The 18,005-nt window shown below is 53.3% G+C and overlaps 2 protein-coding genes across 5 annotated transcripts; one reads left to right on the plus strand and one right to left on the minus strand.

Annotated features, from left to right (window-relative positions):
• Positions 1 to 1,364: 1,364 nt before the first annotated feature.
• CDK2 (cyclin dependent kinase 2) lies at positions 1,365 to 7,530 on the minus strand. 2 transcript variants are annotated; one of them, XM_062203499.1, is made up of 8 exons: positions 7,200 to 7,530; positions 6,426 to 6,503; positions 6,201 to 6,321; positions 4,425 to 4,595; positions 3,575 to 3,676; positions 2,878 to 3,021; positions 2,375 to 2,578; positions 1,365 to 2,149 (listed from the first exon to the last, which is right to left on the minus strand). In XM_062203499.1, exons 1-8 carry the CDS (start codon positions 7,313 to 7,315, stop codon positions 2,045 to 2,047), a joined length of 1,041 nt encoding a protein of 346 aa, XP_062059483.1. In that variant the 5' UTR covers positions 7,316 to 7,530; the 3' UTR covers positions 1,365 to 2,044. The 2 variants fall into 2 exon arrangements, with proteins under 2 accessions (XP_062059483.1, XP_062059484.1); XM_062203500.1 differs by lacking the exon at positions 2,878 to 3,021 and having other exon boundaries at positions 7,200 to 7,527.
• A 782-nt stretch (positions 7,531 to 8,312) lies between these two features.
• PMEL (premelanosome protein) lies at positions 8,313 to 17,900 on the plus strand. 3 transcript variants are annotated; one of them, XM_062203505.1, is made up of 12 exons: positions 8,313 to 8,388; positions 11,254 to 11,364; positions 12,146 to 12,292; positions 13,707 to 13,841; positions 14,216 to 14,377; positions 14,587 to 15,084; positions 15,160 to 15,288; positions 15,987 to 16,106; positions 16,334 to 16,418; positions 16,503 to 16,708; positions 16,787 to 16,895; positions 17,680 to 17,900. In XM_062203505.1, the coding sequence occupies exons 1-12, from the start codon at positions 8,313 to 8,315 to the stop codon at positions 17,819 to 17,821; spliced, it is 1,920 nt and encodes a 639-aa protein (XP_062059489.1). In that variant the 3' UTR covers positions 17,822 to 17,900. The 3 variants fall into 3 exon arrangements, with proteins under 3 accessions (XP_062059489.1, XP_062059490.1, XP_062059488.1); XM_062203506.1 differs by having other exon boundaries at positions 16,808 to 16,895; XM_062203504.1 differs by having other exon boundaries at positions 14,587 to 15,288; positions 16,808 to 16,895.
• The last annotated feature ends 105 nt before the right edge of the window (positions 17,901 to 18,005 follow it).

Below are 18,005 nucleotides of genomic sequence, written 5' to 3' on the forward strand. Positions count from 1 at the left end.
GGGGGCGGTACGTCGTTGATAGACGTGCGTACCAACCAATAAAACCTCGACACCCCATGACCCCCCCCCCCGCCTTTTGACTCATAAACATCTAATCAGGTGAGTGATGGAGGCGGGCCCAAGTGAGGCTTTAGCCAGTGCTGCGGAAATTCGGGACTTGACTGGCAGGCAAGGCGGAGTTGAAGGAAGCCTGAGGGAGGCCGTTGCTGACCTTCGCCCCTCCCCCTGGATTTGGCGGGGGCTGACTCGGGGGCCCTGCCCTCTATGACAAATTCGCGGGCGTAAGGGGAAATACCTCTGAGGGGACCCGCGCCTGGGAATTTGAGAGACGCGCCTCAGCGCTCTTCCTTTTAGCGAGGGTTCAGAGGTCGGGCGTTTTCGGCGTGGCCTGCGGGCGGTCTGAGATGTTTTTTTGATGGACAGTGGCAGCTACAAAAAGCGGTAGCTTGGAGACGCCGTGGTAGTAATTTTCTATACTCAGTGGACATTTTTTGAATTGTATGTAAATGTGAATAGGAGAATCTTCAGAAACTCTGCCGTGTGTGATAAGTAACGCGGCTTACTGGAAAGGCCGTGTCCAGGTGGAGTCCTCTGGAACCTACTTCCAAGCCTCCTGCAGATTCTGGAATGGTCGCTCTGTGTGTGTGGGTGGTGGTGTGGGGGGCGGTAGGACTTGCTGTGTGTGTAGGAAATGACAGGGCCTCAGCTTCCCTGGCTGTAAAATGGGTCCAATACCCACGTTACTCACCCTGGGTCTTATCCCAACTCCAAGTGCATCTTAGAGACCAAAAGAGGGCGGGAAGGTAGCCCTGCCCAGAGATTAGGCCCAGAGAGGCCGAAAACCAATCACCACAATTTCACCTGCCCGGTCTCTCTCACACCATTCTTCTTGTGAATAATAAAGGAGGAACGAAATAACTACAAAACTAGGAACTTTTTTTTTAATGAATTACAAACTAAATTACAAATAACGTTAATAGTAAGGGCACTCAAGTTCAAGAAGTGGAAGAAAAAGAGCCAGAATCATAAAAAAGGAAAACATTTTTAACATTTGCATTACAAAACCCCAAGGTGCACATGGCAAAAAATCCACCCGCTCCTGTTTAAAAACTATAACCTGAAATATAAATATAATTGTTCATCCTTCTTTTAAAGAAATATATTTTCCCAATGTCAGCCCTGAAAAGTGTCAGCATTCTCAAAAGGATGTCTAAACCCTAACTTCCCCTCCTAGGGGGCGGGGGTGGCCCTCAGAGAAGACGGGAGCAGGGATCCATGGCAGTTGAAAAACTAAGAATCCTGAGGGCAGAGAAAAATGCAAACCTCTCTCACCTGCCTCATAAGGCCGTGGAGAAGCAATGGATGGGAGGGAGGCACAGTGCCTGTGTTAAGAGCCTTCAAGTCCTTGGGCCCACAGCCGGGGCAGACAGAGGGGCTGGGTGCTGGCATTTCTCCTGCAGGCCTCCCCTCGGGGCCTAGTCTTTTTTTTTTTTTTTGGGGGGGGGCTAGTCTTGAGTCTGCCCACCTGTCAGGTGAGGTGAAACAGCAAACCAAGAGTGGTTTTAACCAAATTCTTTAAGAACACTTCCTCCCTGTGGTGTTCTTCCTGCTCCTTTCTCCAAAGTTCCAGCTTAGCCAACCCTGTTAGTAGTTGACCTTTACAAAACTAGTGGCCACAGGAGGCTTGGGGGCCCAAACACATGGGATAATAATTACGGGGCATTCAGAGACTGGGAGAGAACAGTCAGCTCTGTTATTTTCAAAGACGAGCCCTTCTCAGCAAGGACTACAAGGAGGGGAGCGGGTGGTGACACTGACATAAATGCACGGGACACTGAAACTTCCTTTCATTCCCACCCATTCCTCCCTCAACCCTTCTATGCCCAGCGTCGGCAGGCCAGCAGGGGCAGGGGAGTGTCACGGTTGCTGGACAGGGTCAGAGGGCCTCCACCTGCGCCCAAACAGCCAGGGAGGGCCATGCTGGATCAAGCCCATACCAGGAGGAGTGGGTGACACCGGGGGATGAGGAACTTGGGCCAGGACGTCAGAGTCGGAGATGGGGTACTGGCTTGGTCACATCCTGGAAGAAGGGGTGAGCCAGAGCTGCCTTTGCCGAAATCCGCTTGTTGGGGTCATAGTGCAACATTTGCTGGAGAGACAGATGCCGACTTCAGTGAAATCAGGAAACCAGGACTCCTGGTTCCCAAGACAGAGTTCTCACTGCCCCCTTCCCCTCTCTGAGCCAGCCAACGGGGAGAGAAGCACAAAGGTGGAGACCCCCGGGTCAGGGGCTCATCTTCCTCCATCCTAGGCAAGCCCTTCCCGGGGGCAGGGCACGAGCAAGGGGAAACAGACGCCCACTCCGCACTCTTACCGATAACAAGCTCCGTCCATCTTCATCCAGGGGAGGCACAACTTTGCTAAAATCCTGCCGGGCCCACTTGGGGAAACTCGGCTTATAATCGGGCATTGAAGTAACTCCTGGCCAAACCACCTCATCTGGAGTCCCCAGAGTCCGGAAGATCCGGAAGAGCTGGTCAATCTCAGAATCCCCAGGGAACAGGGCCCGGCGGGTCACCTGAAAAGGGGGAGGGGAGGCAAAGACCCACACTGACGTCAGTCACAGCTGTCCCCCGCACAAAAAGAGGTTCCCACAGGCAGTGGAAGGTCAGCAGGGCCCCATGACTCCCTCCCTGGGGCCTGGCATGGGGTCAGTCACACACAGCCTGAGACAATGAAGTCCCTTCATCTGGCTCCTCGCCCCTCCTTCCTTCCCCCATCCATAGCTTTACAGACCCCCAAGGCTGGGTGGGGCTGGGAGGGGCTGAATGTCTGGGGTGCCGCTGACACGTAGCAAAGGGATCCCAAGCCACTCACGGGATGTGGGGTAGACACTGCGGTCATCCCCCCTCCTTGGGATGCGGCCACTTCTAGATAGGAGCACAGCGGGCAGAGACTGTGTCTTCCATTTCTTCTGTGTTCCCCACAGCACCCAGCATGGTGCTGGGCACACACTAGGTGCTTAACAGATATTTTTTAATGAATTGAGAGCGGAATATGGGCAACTTCAAGGTAATGCACTGGGGACGATGTATAGGCTATGGTCTCCTAGTCCCCAGTGGCAACCCAGGTAAAGGACCATAAAACTTATTGCTGCTGGATTGGAAGATTCGGCCTACTCCCCGGTTCCGTTACGGGGAGGTGGGAGGGACGGGTCGTGATTGAAGACTGCAGATTGCGTGAAGGGTGTGGGTAAAGGGATCCCAGTTGGCTTACTCCATTCCTGGCAAAGGAAGTCTACCGGCCAAATGAAGGAGCGGCTCCCTGGAAGGCATTCTCTCTAATATACGCAGACTAACAGTAAAACAGCTGCACAAATGATTTACCCATTTCAGGGTGAAGAGAGGGACAGTAAGCCTGCTCGGGGGCCACGTTCTATCCTTTCCCCACACCCGCCTTGATGCTGCTAGAGAGAACACTTTCAAAGAAGGGCCCCGGGCCCAGGCCAAGAAACAGTCCTGTTGTTCTTAGACGCAGGGAGGACCGGCTGGGAACTCGGGACAAGCCTCCGTACCATCTCAGCAAAGATGCAGCCCAGGCTCCAGATGTCCACGGCTGTGGAGTAGAATTTGCAGCCCAGGAGGATCTCAGGGGCTCGGTACCAAAGGGTCACCACCTGGGAGACGGGAAGAGGAACGAGAGCTGGCTTCCAGGGACCTCACCTCTCAGCTCCACTCTGCTAACTCTTAGCCTTTAAACAAAATGTTTCTCTCCTCCACCCTCCCCCTCCTCTGATCTCCCTGTGAAGCGACTACACACAACTTCTTAGCTCAGAGTTAGCCTAGTCCACATAGGGACCATATCTTCTGAACCTCCAAGCTGGGACTTTCCTGGAAAACTTGGGACAAACGGTCCTAATTTTAGTGGCGTCCCATCCAGCTGTCCTGGCTTAAGAAAAGCCCGTTGCCAGCGACATCTACATCCCACATGGGAGTGCTGGTTCGAGTCTTAGCTGCTCCACTTCTGATCCAGCTGTCTGTTAATGTGCCTGGAAAAGCAGCGAATGATGGCCCACCCACACAGGAGACCAGGATGGTGCTCTTAGGCAGGAGCCTGACCCAGCTTTGGCTGTTGTGCCCATTTGGGGAGTGAACCAGGAGATGCAAGATCTCTCTTTCTCTCTCTGTCTCTCCACCTTTCAAATAAATAGAATTAACCTTTAAAAAGAAAAATCTCAGTTAGCACCACAGTAGGAACTGTGTGCATATCCTAAGACCCCTTAGGGTCTCAGAGATTCTTTTCATATAGTAAGAGAAACTGTTGGCCAAATATTTTTAGTAACTTTGTGAATGCCCTTGTTAACCCCTCCTGGGGAGCTCAGAGAAGAAAAGCAAAGTGGGGGGTGGAGGGGCTTGTGGATTCACCTCGTGGGTGTAAGTACGAACAGGCACTCCAAAGGCTCTGGCTAGTCCAAAGTCGGCTAACTTGATGGAGCCCTCTGCGTTGATAAGTAGATTCTGAGGTTTCAGATCTCGGTGCAGGACCCGATGAGAATGGCAGAACGCTAGGCCTTGGAGCAGCTGGAACAGATAGCTCTGACAGGGGGAAGAGAGGGGATTGTTCAATCACAACAAGCACATCAGAGTTTGCTCTTTGCCCACAGAGCTCCACTAAAGTCTTTACTATGTTATTTTTTAGTTACAAGCTGTTTTTGCTGGTAGGACTCCCAGTCCCAGGAAGATCAGGACCAGGTCTTAATCAGGTTTGTATCTCTCTTCCATGCCCTGTGCCTACAGGTTGAAGGTTTAATACACATGCATTTAAGAAACACTTGCTGGGGGCCAGCGCTGTGGCGTAGCGGGTAAAGCTGCTGCCAGCAGTGCCGGCATCCTGTATGAATGCCAGTTCGAATCCTGGCTGCACCACTTCCAATCCAGCTCTCTGCTATGGCCTGGGAAAGCAGTAGAAGACGGCCCAAGTCCTTGGGCCCCTGCAACCACATGGGAGACCAGGAAGAAGCTCCAGGCTCCTGGTTCCTGGCTTCAGATTGGCCCAGCTCTGGCCATTACAGTCAACTGAGGAGTGAACCAGCGGATGGAAGACCTTTCTGTCTCTGCCTCTCCTCTGTGTAACTCTTTCAGATAAATAAATAAATCTTGGGGCTGGCGTGGTGGCACAGCGGGTTAACGCCCTGGCCTGAAGTGCGGGCATCCCATATGGGCGCCAGTTCTAGTGCTGGCTGCTCCTCTTCCAATCCAGCTCTCTGTTATGGCCTGGGAAAGCAGTGGAAGATGGCCCAAGTCCTTGAGCCCCTGCTCCCACGTGGGAGACCTGGAAGAAGCTCCTGGCTCCTGGCTTCGGATTGGCGCAGCTCTGGCCGTTGCAGCCAATTGGGGAGTGGGCCATCGGATGGAAGACCTCTCTCTCTCTCTCTCTCTCTCTCTGCCTCCCCTTCTCTAACTCTTTCAGATAGATAAATAAATCTTAAAAAAAAAAAAAGGAACACTTTTTTTTTTTTTTTTTTTTTTTTTGACAGGCAGAGTGGATAGTGAGAGAGAGACAGAGAGAAAGGTCTTCCTTTTTGCCGTTGGTTCACTCTCCAATGGCCGCTGAGGCCGGCGCATCGTGTTGATCCGAAGCCAGGAGCCAGGTGCTTCTCCTGGTCTCCCATGTGGGTGCAGGGCCCAAGCACTTGGGCCATCCTCCACTGCCTTCCCGGGCCATAGCAGAGAGCTGGCCTGGAAGAGGGGCAAACGGGATAGAATCCGGCGCCCCAACCGGGACTAGAGCCCGGTGTGCCAGAGCCACAAGGCGGAGGATTAGCCTGTTAAGCCACGGCGCCGGCCAGGAACACTTGTTGATAAGATGGAAAGTCACTCTGGGAGTGAAGAATCCAGCTCTACAACAGACAACAGAAATTCCTTGGCTATTTCTCCCACTAAAAAGACAGAAGGGCTTTTTGAAGGGATCTACCAAGAGCTCACAAATCCCATTTATCTGAGTTTCATCTGACCTCCCACCTGAGCCACGGGATTGACTCACTAAATTTCAACTTTGATTCTCCAGCCCAGCCCTAGGGTTAATGAGTATAATGAGCAGGGAAAGAGACAAAAAGAACTAGGAGTGTGGGGGCTGGTGGGGGAGGGGGATGAGGGCTCTGCAGAAGGCCAAGATAACAAACTATCACTCGGAAGGATCACCTTGATGAGGGGAAGAGGAATGCCAGTGAGAGCAGAGGCGTCCATGAATTTCTTGAGATCTTGGTGCAGGAATTCAAAAACGAGGTAAAGTTTGTTTTCCGTGTGGATGACATCCAGCAGCCTAGGGAAAGGAAGACCCAGGAAGTGGAAGGGCGGCAGAGCCCACCCAGACCATAGAGAGGCTCAGCCTCCTTTGCTGTGATCACCTCCCAGACGCACACTTACTTGACGATATTGGGGTGGTTAAGCTCCTTAAGCAGAGAGATCTCCCGGATGGCAGTGCTGGGTACACCTTCAGTCTCACTTGGAAAGGGTGAGAAAGCAGAGACCCGAACATGGTTACAAATACCGCTCCCACCCCCCACCCCCAAGAGGCCCCCCCTAAGAAAAGTGTGATGTAAAGATAATTTCAGGGTAGAGTGTGGCTTTGAGATCCATTCAGATCCTTAGTTCCTCCTTTCCCAGGGCTATATAAGTAAAGCCTCCCTGGTGAAGGTGAGCCAGGGAGGTGACGGAGCAAAATACGTAGCAGTGGCACCCAGCCTCCCCAGAGGGGCCAGTGGGGCTCAACTGCCATTCTTTGGAGAGAGGGAGAGAATTCTAAAGTGAGAGTGGAGTGGAGGCAGCGCCGAGGGCTAGTAACTCCGAAAAGTGCTCATTAGGTCCCGCATAACCCTGCGCCAAGGGGGCTCCTAGACACCCGCCCTCCCCAATCCCGGGGGCCGCCTTTCTTGCCCCCCGGAGTCTTTCTGGTTGCACATTTTGGGGGCATCCACACCCCCCCCGCCCCCGGCTGAGTGTCGGGAGGAGGCTTTCCACAGACTCTATGCCACCCTACACTCTCCCTGGCGAAGCTCGTACGCTGTCTCACTTCAAAAGGCGGCCCACCCTGCTACCTTCCGGTCCCTGGACGGCTCCACGCCTGTGGGGGCGCGCGGTGGGGGCGGGGGGCGTCCCGGCGCGCCCCGGCTAAGGGTCGCGGCTACGGAGGCCACTCACGTGTCCAGGCGGATTTTCTTGAGCGCCACCACTTCTCCCGTCAGCTTGTTTTTGGCTTTGTACACCACTCCGTACGTGCCCTCTCCGATCTTTTCCACCTTTTGGAAGTTCTCCATGAAGCGCCAGCGAGCCGGGTCCGCCCGGCCCTAGAGCCGGGGGGCCTGGGAACCCTGCAGAAAGCGGGAGCGGGCTCTCGTGGGCGGAGGGGCGGGAAACAGGACCCCGCACCGAGGCCCCAGGGCGCGATGGAACGCTGTGTATCTCTCGCTCTTGTCAATTTGTCCAACTTGAAACAATGTTGCCGCCTCCACCCCCCCGTTCCCGACCGCCACCAGAGGCCCCGCCTCTCCTTCCCGCGTTTCCTTGGCCCCGCCCCCTCCCCTTCCGATTGGCGGGCGTAAGAGGGGGCGGGGCCGGGCCCGCTCCCCGCGCCGCCGAGGACCCCGCCCCGTGCAAGTTTGGTTCCGAGGGCGGAGACTGGTGTCTGTCTTCGTGGCGTGGTTGAGTCCCAGTTCCCAAGCACCTGGCTGTAGTCCCGTCTCCAGGCGGTAGTAGGGATTCTCTGACCTCTCACTATTTTCACTCCGCCCCTTGGGAAAATGTGTATGGATTAAAAATTCCAACTGGTCTAGGGAGACTCCTTTGAAAAGCAAGGAAGCTTCGGATTCTCGCCGTAGAGGATTTCTGGGCCTCGGAGGGGTCGTTGCCCGGGCCTCTCAGCCTGCCCGGATAGTGTCTCCCTTTGTTTTTGGACGCCGGGGTTCCTAGTCGGATAGAAACGGTGCATTAGCTCTTCCACGATGAATGGTGTGTGTTGCATGTGTGCTCTGTAGCTGCTTTGCAGCCAACTCTTCCCCAGGGGATGGAGGATGGCGAGATGACAGCGACCCAGTGAAACCAGAAACTGTCTTTGTGTAGCAGGGTGGGGAAGGAAGGTCCAGCCAGGGACCGGGGTCCCTAGCCGGTTCTGCTCACCCCCCCTCCAGTCCTCCGGCCCCTCCCAGGCCTCCCCTAGAGTGAAAGGAGGAAGGGCTATGCAAATACGCACCCCTTTCTTATATAGGGGCTTGGGCCCGCTCCCCAGCGCCTTTGGTTGCTGGAGGGAAGAACAGGATGGACCTGGTGCTGAGAGGGTGCCTTCTCCACTTGGCTGGGATGAGTGTCCTGCTGGCTGCGAGGGGCGCAGAAGGTGAGTGTGGGTGCAAGGACAGGAGCAGTTGTGAATTTGAGGTCGCACACCTTCTCTGGTTTCCCCGCCTCCTGGTGGAAGATGCCAGCGACACTTCAGGCTTCTCCCATGTATTTGGTTTGGTGAGGACATGAGAGTACCTGAGCCCCCTCCCTCCAAGGAGATTTGGGATTGCGTATGAAAATAATCCATCTCCTTGGAGGCACAGAGGATAGTGGGTCTTTGCAGCACAAATTCAGACGCCCCTTGGGTGGTAACTGCAGCAAGGACTCTAAGGGGTGAAATTGGTGGTGGTGGGGACTCTTGTAGGTAATGTCTCAGATGCTTTGGGGTAGGAGGTTTAAAGTGGGAAGTAAAAGAGTGTGGTGTTGGATCAGAAGGCTCAGCGGGCACTGCCGTCCCCTTTTGGATGGGGATGAGTGAACACAGCCCAGACCTTTTGTTCAGCAGAGGGGTCTCAGCTGAACATCACATGCAAGGGCTCTGGGGGATTGGGACCTCGTGACGGGAGCAAGGGGGGGGGGAGGGTGAGAGGGTCTGGAATGTCTCGTGCTGCTCTGAGGGTGGGGGTTGGAGTTCGAGAAAGAACAGAGCATCTTATGACTTTTCTTTGTCTGGTGGCGTGATGCTCAAGATCTTCCCCCAGCACCCCAGAAATGGGGTGAGAATGGTTTCTATTGTGCTGAAATAAGCCCCTCATATCCCCACCGCTTGCTTTCCCTCTCTTCATCCCTGGGCTCACTGACTTCTCGGAAGTTCTCCTGAATCCGACTTCCCTCTTTCCTGCTAAGGTTTCAGTTCTCTCTTTTCACTATGTTCCTTTATGTATGCTGGAAACATTCTGCTCACCCACACACCTGAGGCTCTTGGGAGATGGTGCTAACATCTTGGATCTTGCTTTTGAAAATAATGAGGAGACTTTTTTTTTTTTTTTTTTGACAGGCAGAGTGGATAGTGAGAGAGAGAGACAGAGAGAAAGGTCTTCCTTTTTGCCGTTGGTTCACCCTCCAATGGCTGCTGTGGCCGGCGCATCGTGTTGATCCGAAGCCAGGAGCCAGGTGCTTCTCCTGGTCTCCCATGCGGGTGCAGGGCCCAAGGACTTGGGCCATCCTCCACTGCCTTCCCGGGCCATAGCAGAGAGCTGGCCTGGAAGAGGGGCAACCAGGATAGAATCCGGCGGCCCAACCAGGACTAGAACCTTGTGTGCCGGTGCTGCAAGGCGGAGGATTAGCCTGTTAAGCCATGGCGCCGGCAGAGAAGACTTTTTTTTCCCTAAATATTCTTGGAATTTTACATGGCCTGGGCTTGATCATTTTGTCCAGTGTCAAATGACATTGCATTTATGAAAGCAAAATTTTTTTCCAGATACGTATTGAATTTGTAGGGTTAAATAACAAAACATTTTTTTTTTCTTTTTTGAGATATGTTAGCCAAATGCAAGAACAGCAGCCAGGTAAGGTAACTAAAGCCAACGCGGCAGAATGTTGGTAGTTGTTGAATCTGGGTGAGGGAATATGGAGGTCTAGCCCATGCTTGTTTCTACTCAGACACTTTCTTGGTCAGGTACAGATTTGATTGCTCTGTCCCCACCTCCGATCTCTGCCAGCCCCTAACCCCTCCTCCTCACTTCTTGCCCTAGTGATCTTTCTAAATCACACATTTTTTATTACGTTCAAACAGCTTCTGAAGGGTAAATTTTATGTTAAGTGACTTATGTTTCAATGTGAAACAAAACAAAGTCAAAAAAAAAAAAAAAAAAAGACAAACCTTCAAAAGTGGCCATGACTATAGGATAAAGACCAAACTCCTCAGCCTGGTACCCCAGGGCCCCCACACATCCCCTCAGCCCCATGGGAGTGCGCCCTTGCTTGTGGTCCTAGGGCAGCGCCTCGTTGAAGCCTTTCCCAACACCCCAACACTAGCGTGGAATTCATTGTTCGGTACGGCATCTTTCTGTACGACCTTTGTGTCTATTGTGGCACATACTGAACAGTACCACGGGGGTGGGCATTGGGCCTCATGGTTGTGATGCCTGCTGTCGGCATCAGAGGGCCTGGGTTTGACACCAGATCTGCTCCCGCCTCCAGCTTCCCACCTGGGAAGCAGGCCCTGGGAAGCAACAGAGATGGCTCCAGTGATTGGGTTTCTGTTACCCACATGAAAGATCTGGGCCGATTTCCCAGCGCGTAGCTGTGGCCCCAGCTGGGAACTGTTGGGTCGTGAATCAGCAGATGGTGGCTCTTGCTCTGTTTCTCTGCTGCTCAAAAACAAACAAACAAACAAATAAATAAATAAAAATAAAGCTTGCTATTACAGTAATTTTTGTATGTGTCCATTCCTACATTTCACTCTAAATTCTTTCAGAGCCATATCTTATTCGGTTCTTAAGTTCTTTGTGCCTCTGGGGGAGCTATTGTGGTAGAGCAGGTTAAGCTGCTATTTCGGACACCTGCTCCCGTATGGGAGTGCCGGTTGGAATACTGGTATCCCATGCTCCACATCCAGCTCCCCGCTGGCGTGCATGGGAAGCAGCAGATAGTGACTCAAGTACTTGAGTCCCCACCACCTATGTGGGAGACCAGGATGGAGTTCCTGGCTCCTGGCTTCTTCCTGGCCCAAAGCTCTGGCTGTTGCTGCCATCTGGGAGTGAACCCGCAGATGGAAGATCTGTTTCTTTCTATCTCCTCTGTCCCTCTCCCTTTCAAATAAGTAAATAAATCTTTGTGCCTAGAACAGTGTCTAGCACATGGTGCCAATGAAAATGCAATTTGAATGTGAGAATGACCGGGGTGACATGGAATAAAGTGTTATCCCTGAGAAGGAATGGGTGAGGATTCTAGGACATTCATGGTGAATTCCCTTTAGGATCCACAGACCAGGACTGGCTTGGTGCCTCAAGGAAGCTCAGAGCTAAAGCGTGGAACAGGCAGCTGTACCCAGAGTGGACAGAAGTCCAGAGATCTGACTGTTGGAGAGGTAGGAGAGGACCTGATGGGAATGGGATGGAAGAACAACAAAAACTGAGACGTTGGGAGTGGGCACTGAGTGCTGCTTTGAGTCTGGGCTACTCTGCTTCTGATCCACTTTCCTACTAATGCTCCTGGGAAGGCAGTGGATGATGGCCTGAGTTCTTGGTTCCCCACCACCCACGTGGGAGTCCTGGATGGAGTCCTTGGCTCCTATCTTCAGCTTGGCTCGGCCTTAGCTGTTGCAAACATTTGAGAAATGAACCAGCAGATGGAATCTCTCTCTTTCTCTTTCCCTCACCCTACCCCCATCTATCTGCCCTTAAAATTAATTAATTAATTAATCTTTAAAAAAAGGTGGGGTGGGGGCAGGCATGCCAGCATTGTGGCCCAGTGGGTTAAGCCACTGCTTCCAATGCTGTCATACCATATTGGAGTCCCAGCTGGAGTCCCAGCTGCTCTGCCTGTGGTCCAGCTCCCTGCTAATGCATCTGGGAAAGAAGCAGCAAATGGCTCAAATCCTCGGGCCCCTGCCTTCCACATGGGAGACCTGGATGGAGTTTCAGGCTCCTGACTTTGCATGGCCCAGCCCCGACCTTTGTGGCCATTTGGGGAGTGACCCAGCAGATGGAAGATCTCTCTCTCTGTCTCTCTCTGCCTTTCAAATCAGTAAATCAAAAAAAAAAAAAAAAAAAAAGAACTGGGCTGTATGTAACTTGAGAAGATAGAACGGGAAAGGTGAATGGGGAGAGAAGCTGAGGACTCCCAGCTGACACGGCGTCCCCTCCCAGGTGGCCAAGTGTCCCTGAAGGTCAGCAATGATGGGCCTACGCTGATTGGTGCAAACGCGTCCTTCTCCATCGCCCTGCACTTTCCTGAAAGCCAAAAGGTACTGCCAGACGGGCAAATTGTCTGGGCCAACAACACTACTCTCAACGGTGAGTGCCTGTCTACTCCAGGTCCCTCTGCCTCCAGCTTGGATTTCCTGGTTATTCCCAGGGAGCTCAGGGAAAGCCCCCTTCCCCCTCTCTTTGTAACAAATATTATATATGTAACACACACACACTGAAATAAAATTAGGGCCAGCGCCGTGGCTCAATAAGCTAATCCTCCATCTGCGGCGCCAGTACCCCGGGTTCTAGTCCCGGTCGGGGCGCCGGATTCTGTCCCGGTTGCTCCTCTTCCAGTCCAGCTCTCTGCTGTGGCCTGGGAAGGCAGTGGAGGATGGCCCAAGTGCTTGGGCCCTGCACCTGCATGGGAGACCAGGAGAGGTACCTGGCTCCTGGCTTCGGATCAGCATGGTGTGCCAGCTGCAGTGCGCTGGCCGCTGTGGCCATTGGAGGGTGAACCAATGGCAAAGGAAGACCTTTCTCTCTGTCTCTCTCTCACTGTCCCCTCTGCCTGTCAAAAAAAAAAAAAAAAAATTAGAGGGGCTGATGCTGTGGCGCAGTGGGTTAATGCCCTGGCCTGCAGTGCCTGCATCCCATATGGGCGCTGGTTCAAGTCCCTGCTGCTCCACTTCCAATCCAGCTCTCTGCTATGGTCTGGGAAAGCAGTAGAAGATGGCTCAAGTCCTTGGGCCCCTGCACCCGCGTGGGAGACCTGGAAGAAGCTCCTGGCTCCTGGCTTTGGATTGGCGCAGCTCCAGCTGTTGTGGCCAATTGGGGAGTGAACCAACGGATGGAAGACCTCTGTCTCTCTCTGCCTCTCCTCTCTGTGTAGCTCTGACTTTCAAATAAATAAATAAATAAATCTTAAAAAAAAAGAAATAAAATTTGAAAATGTAGATAAAGCAAAAAGAAAAGAAAGTCAGAATCCCTAAAATGGGAGACTAGAATCCAGTGGACCTAGAAGTTAGACCTAGATTTGAATTTGGCATTAGTATGTGACTGTGGGCAAGTTACTTGACTGCTTTGTGTGCCCTCTCCTGATCTGTAAAATGAGGATGGTGCCTTCCTTGAGAGGTGTTGTAGGGATTAAAGTGTGATAATAAGTAATGCAGTTAGCGCAGTATCTGCTCTCGCCTACAGTTAAGTCTCAACAAATGTTCTCTCGGGCTATTTTTTCTAATATCACTAACTAGAGCAAACCACTTTAAACATTCTGATATATGGCCCTCCAATCTCTTTCTTATGTATATATATGAATCTTATATTCATATTTGTTATATATATATATATATATATATATGAATCTTGGTTGTGTTTTCCATACCCCCTTGCCCCCAGCTACCATTCCCAGTGGGTTGTACCTTGGAGACTGTACTTCTTGATCCCCTAGGACCAGTTTAGAAGCACTGGTACATAGAAAAGGAAGCCAGGTTTTGAGGGTGCCTCTGTGTTTGCCTTTCAGGGAGCCAGGTGTGGGGAGGACAGCCAGTGTATCCCCAGGAGCCTGATGATGGCTGCGTCTTCCCTGACGGTGGCCCCTGCCCACTTGGCCCTTTGTCTCAGAGAAGGAGCTTCGTTTACGTCTGGAAGACCTGGGGTGAGGGGCTCCCTTCCTTCGCCTGTCATCCTCACTTGTACTCACTGCTTCCCACCGCTCCATTTTCCTTTTGGGCCGTTCTTGGTTTTCTCTATTCTTTGTTCCCCTCTTGGCTCCTTCCTCTTCTGTAGCACCTATCCCCCTTCAACTGTGCCATAATGTTTTCTGGGCTCCCATCCTCAAGTTCAGTCCCACCCCCAGAGAACCCTCCATTAGGATCCCTTCCCTGGCCCCAGACTTCCGAATCCCCCTAAAGTAGTCATTCTCAGCATCACTCCTGACCACACTTCTCTGCTGCCCCATTTCTAATTCTACCCCTCAGTCCCTTATGGCCAGTAACCTTCTCCTCCCTGCTTTCTTTCCAAAAACCTCAGGCCAATACTGGCAAGTTCTAGGGGGCCCAGTGTCCAGGCTGAGCATTGGGACAGCCCAGGCGATGCTGGGCACACACACCATGGAGGTGACTGTCTACCACCGCCGGGGGCCCCGGAGCTATGTGCCCCTTGCTCACTCCAGCTCAGCCTTCACAGTGACTGGTAAGGATTTGGAAGGGACAAGGCCAGTCACAGGGCTAGGAGAAGTGGGAGGCTTGGCAGGACTAAAAAAAGGGGGAGGGGTAATAGTATGCAGGGCTGGGGAGACCTGGGCAGAGGAATGTAAGTCGGCTTGGGGCTAGAGGGTGCACCTGTGAAAGGGGACACTGTGGCTTGGGCCGGGCTCTCACCTTTTCTGGCTCCAATCCCAGACCAGGTGCCCTTCTCTGTGAGTGTGTCCCAGCTGCAGGCCTTGGATGGAGGGAACAAGCGCTTCCTGAGAAACCAGCCTCTGACTTTTGCCATCCAGCTCCATGACCCCAGTGGCTATCTGGATGGGGCTGACCTCTCCTACACCTGGGACTTCGGAGACGGGACTGGAACCCTGATCTCTCGGGCTCTTGTGGTCACTCACACTTACCTGGAGCCTGGCCCTGTCACTGCCCAGGTGGTGCTGCAGGCGGCCATCCCTCTCATCTCCTGTGGCTCCTCCCCAGTTCCAGGCACCACAGATGGGTACTTGCCAACGTCAGGTGCCCCTGGCACCACGGCTGGGCAAGGGCCTACTTCAGAAGTCCTAAGTACCACACCCGGTCAGGTGTCAACTACAGAGCCCTCTGGAACCACAGCAGCCATAAGTACTGCACCTGTGCAGGTGCCAACTACACAGGGCACAGGTACCACACCCAAGCAGCTGTCAACCTCCCAGGGCACAGGCACCACATTTGCAGACATGTCAACTACTGAGGCTATGGGTACAACACCTGCAGTGGTGTTCACTGGAGAGCTCTCTGGAACCACACTTGCGCAGGTCACAGCTACAGAGCTGGTGGTCACCCCAGCTGGAGAATTACCCACTCCTGAGCCCGAGGCTCCAGATGCCAGCCCATTCATGCCTACAGAAGTCATTACAGGTAAGAAGTTCAGGGTGAGTGAGGTTCATTGAGGTGGGGAATTTGTCACCACCCTCCTCTGAACACCTTACCCAGGACCCAGACGATACCTTTGCATAGCACCATCACCCACCCAAAACTCTTACTGGCTATAAAGCCCTCAAGTCTCTCTTGATGACAAGGGATAGATCAGTTAGTCCCCAAGGCCATGAAAAGAGAGCTTGTTGCTTCTCTGCCCCAGAGGAGAACTGCCAGGGAGGCCAAGGAATGCAAGTGATCATTTACATGATATGTGTATCTCATTTTTTCTTTAAGCATAAATGCAGAGAAATCTTCCCCAGGTTCCAAGTCTCTGATCCCTGGATTCTTATCCCAGAGCCAAAAGGGAGGAATGAGATAGTGGTGCTTAAGTGAGTTAACATATGTTGAGTGTCTAGCCCGGACCTGGCACAGGGTGGGGTGTGATAAACATTTGGGATTCTTGAAAAACTCCAACTCTGCCTGTAACTCTGTGACGGTAGCAGTAATTTTCTTCTTTGGAGAATCAGTTCCCTTTTCTATGAGTATAAAGGGAGATTTCCCAGGTCTTGTCTGATTTCTAAGCCAGTGACTTGAGGATCCACTAGCTCTGGATCTACCTGGAAAAATACCTGCTTGGCCTCTGCCTCCAGGTGAGTCATCTGTTTTTGACCCCCACCTCCTCAATACTCTTCTGCCAGGCTCCCTGGGCAGCCCCCTGCTGGATGGCACAGCCTCGTTAACGCTGGTGAAGAGACAAGCGCCCCTGGACTGCGTGCTCTATCGATACGGTTCCTACTCCCTCACCCTTGACATTGTCCGTGAGTCTTGCCTACCTTGGGGGCGGATGGAGGGAGGCACGTGCTGCCTAGGGCTGGCCAATGGGAGCATACCTGGGGAGGAATTACTGAGCTGGACAGGAGGAATCCCCCAGTGCCAAGATCCTCGTTTGAAAACATGTGGGTGGGACTGTGGAAGCAGCCTTAGGGCATTCCTGTCCGTGAGACCTGGTAGGGGAACCCCAGTCTTTAACCTTGCACCTCTGCAGAGGGCATTGAGAATGCTGAGATCCTGCAGGCCGTGCCATCCAGTGAGGGGGATGCATTTGAGCTGACTGTCTCCTGCCAAGGCGGGTGAGTGCCCCACTCCTGCCCTCCCCTACCTCTGCCGTTCCATCCCTTCCCAGATCCCCTGATGTGAACTGACACCCCCTCTAGGCTGCCCCAGGAAGCTTGTATGGACATCTCATCACCAGGGTGCCAGCCCCCTGCCCAGCGGCTGTGCCAGCCTGTGCCGCCCAGCCCAGCCTGCCAGCTGGTTCTGCACCAGGTACTGAATGGCGGCTCAGGGACCTACTGCCTCAATGTGTCCTTGGCTGACGCCAACAGCCTGGCAGTGGTCAGCACCCAGCTTGTCATGCCTGGTAGGTACCTGGACCAGAGCTGGGATGAAAAGGGGGAGTGGGCAGAGGCCAGCAGGCCGGGAGCAGGCACTGAAGCAGCACCTGGGATTCTGCTCACAGGTCAAGAAGCAGGCTCGGGGCAGGCTCCTCTGTTTGTCGGGATCTTGCTGGGGTTGATGGCCGTGGGGCTTGCCTGTCTGATATACAGGTGAGTACCCCCACCATCCTGTTCAGACCCGTGTACTCCTCACTGACACTATGTACTCTTGCTTGGATGACCAGGCACGAGCCCAGACAGGCCTGGGCTGCAGTCTTGCCTGTGGGACCTTGGGGAAGCAGCTTAAGCTTTGTGAGCCTCTGAGAAGGGGAGCGAGTGTCTGCCCTGAGGGGCTGTTGCAAGCCTTAGACTGTGGGTAATCAGCAGACTCTGAAGCAAGAGTGCAGTCACTGATGGTGGCGATGACCGTTTCTCAACAATCTCAAGAGCGGGCTGGGCAGCAGGGCAGCAGGGCAGCCCTAAGTGCCTGCGGGGGAGGGGTGGGTGCCAACTTTCCACATCAGAATGCCTGGGTTCAAGTCCCAGCTGCATCCCCCGATCCCAGCTTCCTGCTAATGTCAGCAGGTTATGGCTCAAGCAGTTGGGTCCCTGCCAATCACATGGGAGACCAAGATCGAGTTCCTGGTTTCTAGCGTGGGCCTGGCCCACCGCTGAGGGCTTCTGGGGAGTGAACCAGCAGATGGGAGCTCTCTTTGTCTCTCATATAAATAAAACTTAAATAAAAAATATATTAATAATGAGGCAGTTTGGGTGAACTGAGCAGAACCCCAGATCTCGAGGGCCAAGGTCTTCCAAACAGGGAAATGGAGAGACATCACCACACGAACAGAGGCATGGGCCCTGGAGTGAGCGACTGGGGACATGGGTGTGTCCCCTTCTTTTGGCTGTCTTTGTCCACTGCTGACCAGGTGCTCCCTTCTTTGCCCAATGTCAGGCGCAGACTAATGAAACAAGGCTCGGCTCTCCCCACTCCCCAGCTGCCACCCCGCGGCACCCACTGGCTGCGTCTGCCGCGGGTCTTCCGTGCTTGCCCCGCTGGTGAGAACAGCCCCCTCCTTGGCGGGCAGCAGGTCTGAGCGCCCCCGCGTGACGCCTTGGTCTCTCTGGGGTTGACAGCAATGCCTGTGGGTTCTGCAGTCTTCCTCCAGAGGCAGCCGTGACCTGAAATAAATACTGAGAACCTAGTGCTACGGTTCCTTTGCTTCTTGGGAGAATTTGTCTTTTAAGGGGTGAAGGTATCAAAGAAGGTGTACCACTTAC

Source organism: Lepus europaeus, chromosome 10, assembly GCF_033115175.1.
Source record: "Lepus europaeus isolate LE1 chromosome 10, mLepTim1.pri, whole genome shotgun sequence".
Taxonomy (NCBI): Eukaryota; Metazoa; Chordata; class Mammalia; order Lagomorpha; family Leporidae; genus Lepus; species Lepus europaeus.

Bases quoted from the DNA above. Each gene is read 5' to 3' on its own strand.
- CDK2 (XM_062203499.1), bottom strand. From the start codon at position 7,315: ATGGAGAACTTCCAAAAGGTGGAAAAGATCGGAGAGGGCACGTACGGA. The intron at 6,504-7,199 runs GTGAGTGGCCTC...ACCCTTTCCAAG, and splicing joins AAGAAAATCCGCCTGGACAC to TGAGACTGAAGGTGTACCCA. The intron at 6,322-6,425 runs GTAAGTGTGCGT...TCCTTTCCCTAG, and splicing joins AACCACCCCAATATCGTCAA to GCTGCTGGATGTCATCCACA.
- PMEL (XM_062203504.1), top strand. From the start codon at position 8,313: ATGGACCTGGTGCTGAGAGGGTGCCTTCTCCACTTGGCTGGGATGAGT. The intron at 11,365-12,145 runs GTAGGAGAGGAC...GTCCCCTCCCAG, and splicing joins GAGATCTGACTGTTGGAGAG to GTGGCCAAGTGTCCCTGAAG. The intron at 16,419-16,502 runs GTGAGTGCCCCA...CACCCCCTCTAG, and splicing joins ACTGTCTCCTGCCAAGGCGG to GCTGCCCCAGGAAGCTTGTA.